Source organism: Platalea leucorodia, assembly GCF_965183815.1.
Source record: "Platalea leucorodia genome assembly, chromosome: 1".
Classification (NCBI taxonomy): Eukaryota; Metazoa; Chordata; class Aves; order Pelecaniformes; family Threskiornithidae; genus Platalea; species Platalea leucorodia.
In genome coordinates, this window is record NC_138823.1 from 154,112,762 (window position 1) to 154,118,761 (window position 6,000).

Consider the following 6,000-nt stretch of genomic DNA (forward strand, 5'->3'; position numbering starts at 1 on the left):
TATGGGGGGAAATGGTGCGTGGGAAGGTTAATTGACTTGTTTGTGACTGTAATGGGAACAGAAAGTGGTGGAGAAAGAATCAAAGCAGATTTCACTAAAGTTGTGTTTCGCATTCTTTCTAAATATTCTTTCTAAATTTCGCAGATAGCTCCAATAAGAATGTAACTTAATTCTGTGTATGGAGTGTGATGTAAATTTGCATCAAATTTTGTTTCTATTGAAAAGAATTTTAAAAAATGAAAATTCATTGGGATTATAATCTTAAATGAAAAGAAGTAGTTTACTAAGTTATTAGATGGTGAGTCTTGATGATAAGTGCCATTATATATAATATAATTGAATGAATTACTTTTTGAAGAGAATTTAGTACTCAGTGTTCCCAACACTGTCAATCTATATCGCATACAATATATAACAGCAGGTTACAAATGACTGTAACAACGATAGCTCCTAAAACCTTAGAAGAAAAGAAAATAGGAAATGACTGTAAATACCCAGAGAATACCAGTGGTTCTTCTGTACTAACTAAAGAGAAGGCAGATTTAAAAAGAAATAATGGAATATTTTTTTCAATAAATCTGTATCATTAAAAATTTTCCCATGTTGGGGATGTTTGTGCTGCTAGCAGAAGTTGGCTGTAAAGTAATGCTGCTAGCCAAAGAGGATGTCTTCAGGGAAGAGGATGAATATCTGCTGTAAAACCAGCTTGGTCTAGCAGCTCCTTGCCTCTGTTCTGTGGCCAGAAGGAAGGGAGCAGGATGGGAACTGCCTTGTTCCCTGGCAATACTTGGTTGTCATTAGTGTGCCCTTGAAACTAGTGACAGCGTAATTTATAGCCTAGTTCCTTGAGCACAGTTAAGCATTTAGCTTGCCAAGAGTTATCAAAATGCATTTGCAGCACTTTTCTAGGTCTCTCATGTGCTGTTCAGCCCAGAGATTCTGTTTTTAAAACAGTTGCCTGGACTGTCAAGGGGAGTAGATATAGTACCACACAGGCAGTCATATTTTTGATACTGGGAGAAAAGCTGCAGTCCGTGATGAAAGACAACAGACTCATAGCGAAGGTACATATGCATTGGAAGGATTTGCCTTGTCTGGTAAACTGAAAGGACCTTTCTAAGTCCTAAGATTTAAAATAACTTATTTACTGACATTGGAGATCACAAAAGGTCTTGCATAGAGAATTGGTTATATTATAACACGTTTTTGTTACTTTTGCATTTTCAAGCTATTTTATGTATCTAAAGCAGGAGTATTACATCTGGCATGGCAGAACCTGCATTGCTATTTCTGCAAATATCATGAGGTTGACATACCTGTAATGAAAAAAAAAAAAACCAACAACAAAAAAAAACAAACAAGAAGACCAAGGACAAAGTTAGTAAATACTGTTCCTCATCAAATAGAAATGCTGGACAAGATCCATCAGCTTAGAGGTGTTATAAGAGGTTATAGTACTTGTTAAAAATGACATCACTTTCTGGAGCATCTGCAGCGGATGTTTTGCCTTATTTAATGTTCCCACAATTGACACTTAAGAAGCAGCTTTGTCTTTTAAGTGACTAAGTGAAAGCAATTTTTTCTTACTTTTTGTCAGCCTGTGGCCTAAAAGTGTCCTGACTTTGTTATACTAGTCCACCTAGTAGCCAGAAACCATTTTCATGACCCCTCTTTTTTTCCCCTATTTTATGGAATTGTGCAAGTTAAAAATGGCAAATAACCTTTCATTAGATCATCCAGTCTGTCCACCTGCCAATGCTGTTTGTTCCAACCAGCATATGTTGTAGTGTGTTTTCTCCTTCCTTTTAATTATGTCAAATGTCAAGGCTTCCTTTGCTTCTCCTGAGAACTATTTTTTAATATGGGAGATTTTTCTGCCAAGAAGGTTGTTGGATATCCAGCCTTAATCCACTATTTTGTAATTTCCTACTCTTGCACCTGGTTATTCTCCCATGTACTGAGCTAAATATGAGTCAGATTCTGCAATTTGGGGTAAGTCCACAAAATGTGCCTACCCTATTTCTGCTTGTCATCTTAGCACTGTGCTCGTTTCAAGGCTAGATTTTGTAAGAGCATTCGTTAGTGCACTCCCCATTTAAGTGACTGTATGTTTGAGCTTTTTTGTGTTAAGATAGTGCTTGAGCACATAGTTCAAACCCTTTGAACTACGTGCTGTATTTTCTTGACCCTAAAGAGATACAGTCCCACAGATCAAACACAAAAAAGAGGAGAAAAATATGTAAGTTACAAGTAGAGAAACGTCTTTCTATCCCTCCAGCTTCCCACTGTCGCAGTGATTGATTGCAATCCTGCGTGTTTTGTTTGTTCAGAACCCTCTTAGCCAAGAAGCGAGGGGAGAGCAAAACTCCCCGGCTCTTTTGTCAGGAGTAACGCCACTGCTCTTCTTTTCATTCTCCATAAATTAAGGAGAACCCCCATCATCACAACTCCTAGTTGCTCTAGTGCCTTTTTTTTTTTTCTTTTCACATTTTCCTTATATATAACCCTTCCAGACTTAGTGCTCTGTGTCCCCGCTGAGTTCTCTCCGGTTTGTCGATTTTTTGGGGGTGTTGAGGCACTTGCAGTTGTGCGCCTTTGTGCATTCCCAGCAGTGAAGCCGTAGCCAGCCCTGCTGCTTTCCTGCCCTGCACAAACATGTGCACGCAGCCAAAATTTATACTAGTACTACTACTACTGTTGCCTTTCTCCCCCTCCTTTCTCCTTACCTGCCCCCCTCACCAGTGACAAAGTCTCATCTAGAGTCATATAACTCAGCAGGGGAACTGACTTCTAGTGCTGTATGCATATATACAATGGAAGAATATGTACATATGCATTTTTCTAGCTGACTATAGATATTGCAGTCAAGTCCAACAAAATTTTACATGATTGAATGGTGTTGCTGTTTTAAAGAATGTTTTGATTTCATACGAGAAATGGTACCTTGCAACTGTCAAAAATTGGTTTCTTTTTCTAGCAATAAAAGCAACAGAAATATCAGATGACAGAAAGGTGTTTATAAGCTATTTGGATTTATTTTAACTGAAGGACAATAATAAATATTTACAATTTTCTGCTTTTGTCTTGTTTCCCCATATGTTGCGCTGAAGTTGACTAACTAACTTGCCAAATAGGCTCCAAATGTCAATTTTGTAAATTATTTGCAAATGAAGAGGCATCTTTAGATACAGGATTGCTTCAAACAGCAGTCACTGTGTTTCTTATCCATATGATTAATCACCAGAGACTAGAGATGCCAAATATTAAGTGCCACTTCCAAGCAAAATTTCATTTTGTCTGACCAAGTGCCAGAACAGAAGTTTTCCTGTGAAACAGAAAATTTTGAAGTGATTACCTTCTCTGGCTGTTTGATGCCTAAGGTAATAGCCTGATTTGGCAGCTGAAAGAAGCCGAGCTCCACCTCAGTACACCTATTTGCCAAGCCATGCCTTGGCACATTATTTCGTGATTGAATGCTTTTCATCTATTGGATTTTAAATCCAATTGAACTGCATAAACTTTCTTAATCCATTGGGTTCCTGGTTAAATTAAATAAAATGTTATTAAGCAGTTAAGTTATGGTCTACGAAGCAATGGGAATATTTGCATTAGTTTACTGTGTTGTTCTCTTCATGTGCACCAAGAAAGAAAACTGTCCAAGAAAGGTCTTAACAAAAGGAAATTCGGTTTCCAACTAAAAAGTAGCAACTGGTTTCTTAGTGGTGGTGGTAGGCTTTGTGGTGTTTTGGGTTTTTTGTTTTTTTGGTTTTGTTTTGTTTTTTTTTTAATTTAACCACGCTTTGTGGCTGGCTTGACCAAAGCGTTAGGTGAACTTGCTCTCAGATGTACGAGTTGTGTGCTTCTGTCATACCTTCCTCTCGTCTTTGCAGGACTATTAAAATTAAAGGACTCTTCACTGCTATAACTTGCTGTGCTATAGAAGTAAAGACCAAGAAAGAAAATTATGATCAGTGGAGTCAGGCTCTTTCTTTGTATTGCTTTGTTTTATAATCAAACACTTGTACTGGTTTTGTTTGTACAGTACTTTTTATTAAATATCCTATCTTAAGACACCACTTAAAAGCATTCCTGAGTAAATAAAAATACTGTTTTAGTTCATCTTATTTTTTAATTTGACCTTGAGTACTCCTTGCAGTGAGTTTTCTCTGCAGTTCTGTGTGTTTGATCACCAGAGTTAACATCCCTACTGATGCCAACCATAGCCTGTCCCAACCATACGAACTCTAATGGACGTGCTATTTTAGGGCACAGTATATTTGTGCATATGAGGTCCGTAATAAATAAATATTTGTTTTAAACTTGGCTAAAAACAGTAGAAGAAACATAAAATGTTAACTCCAGTATAGTATAATATGAATCGACATTTGAATAATATTTGTCTCTCTCTTGAAAAGGTTTTTAACATTTGTATTTATTTTTAATGCAAATTAAATTATTCTGAATATGAGTTATGTTTCCCACTGGCACCATATAAGATAGCCTGATCACATAGAAATCACCATCTCCTTCTGAAAGGCAAGCAAACATCAGCTCTGTAAGTAAAGCAGGGCGAGTATTCTGCCAGACCATTTATCAGTAGAGAAAAATAGAATTACTACAAGACTTTTTAGGAAATAGAAAAATTAAGAGCCATCCTCTTTATAAATTGTCCAAATATATGTACAATTTTTATAATGGTTTTATTAAGTTTTCCACAATTTTTCACCAATGAAGTGCTACATATGAGTTACCATATAGCAGTGGGTAAGCACTGTCAGCTACCTCGATGAGATTTGTGACGGTTAACCTGTAAAGAAAAGGCTTGGAATACGCTCACGGAGCCCTTCAGAAGCAGCTGTGGTGGGCAGTGCGATGTCAGTGTGTTTCTTTCTTTTAAGATTGAGAAAGAGGATCTGGGGAGAAGCTCTTCACGTGTTTTGCTTAATGAAGTGATCTTTTGTAATTCTACCTATATGTAGAAATCTGCGTTTAGTTTTATTTTACCTGTACAGCTGTGGTCAATGCGATAGAGGTTTTCTCATTCTTTTGTCTTACAGGCCATTTCCTGCTTGTGTGAAGATAAATACAAGGACTTCAGGAAAGCCGCAAAGAAACGGTCAGTCAGTGCTGACAATCTGACTGTGGTTAGATGGTCCCCTGCTATTATCTCCTAACAGAGGAGACTGGAATATTCCTACGGACATACTGTTTCATCCATCCATTTTTTTCGGGGTGGGCTGGGGGCGGGGGGATAAAGAAAAAGACTTTTGATTTTTTTATTTTTAAATCTGTCAAGCTGCCTTTACAGTGCCTCCCCATTGTGTAGCACACGAATAAAATACCTAGTGGAAGGAGAAGCGGAGACATCGGTGTTTGGGAGAGAAGATGAGCAACAACTTTTTTCTCACTTTCGCTAACAGCTTTACCCTTTTTATGAGGAAACAGCAAATCAGGTGCTTGGAAGAAGAAACAGAAAAACAAAGTAGAGGCAGAAAAATATTTAAGAACTGTGCCATTTTCTAATATGCTGTACTCATGAAGAGAAATGGCAGCATGAAAACAAAGCATGTAGTCAGATGACCGTGCACTAGAGGAATGAAGTAGGGAGAGTTCCATCCTAAAGGTGTCTCTTAATATCTTTTTTATTTTTTGTTGGGTTTTGCGTTCCTCATTGCTGCTTCCCAGGATAAATTCTTCCCCTTGCACAGCAGCAAATACGAAGTCTCTATTTACAGTAGCACAAGCCCCTGAATAAATAGCGTTGGGTTTTTTCACTGCACTTTTCTCTGTAAGCTGTCTTATTAGCATTATTCTTCATAATTATGCATATGTTATATTTCTTGTATGCCTTTTATTGTATTTCAGAAGAGAGAACTTGACCATAGTGCTGAACCAAAAGTGTGTACAGGGATCAGAAGATCTTCCTAATTTCATGATGTGTTTTATTTATAGTATACTTGGGTGCGTGTGCCTTCCTGAGTTCTTGGAATCATTTATTTT

The 6,000-nt window shown here is 37.4% G+C and overlaps 1 protein-coding gene across 2 annotated transcripts in view; it reads left to right on the forward strand.

Annotated features, from left to right (window-relative positions):
* CCNY (cyclin Y) overlaps positions 1-5,302 on the forward strand; it is a 126,010-nt gene extending 120,708 nt beyond the window's left edge. For both annotated transcript variants that reach the window (XM_082306089.1, XM_082306090.1), the window contains one exon: positions 5,058-5,302. In XM_082306089.1, coding sequence (XP_082162215.1) covers positions 5,058-5,174 — 117 coding nt within the window. In that variant the 3' untranslated portion in view covers positions 5,175-5,302. The remainder of the gene's footprint in view (positions 1-5,057) is intronic.
* The last annotated feature ends 698 nt before the right edge of the window (positions 5,303-6,000 follow it).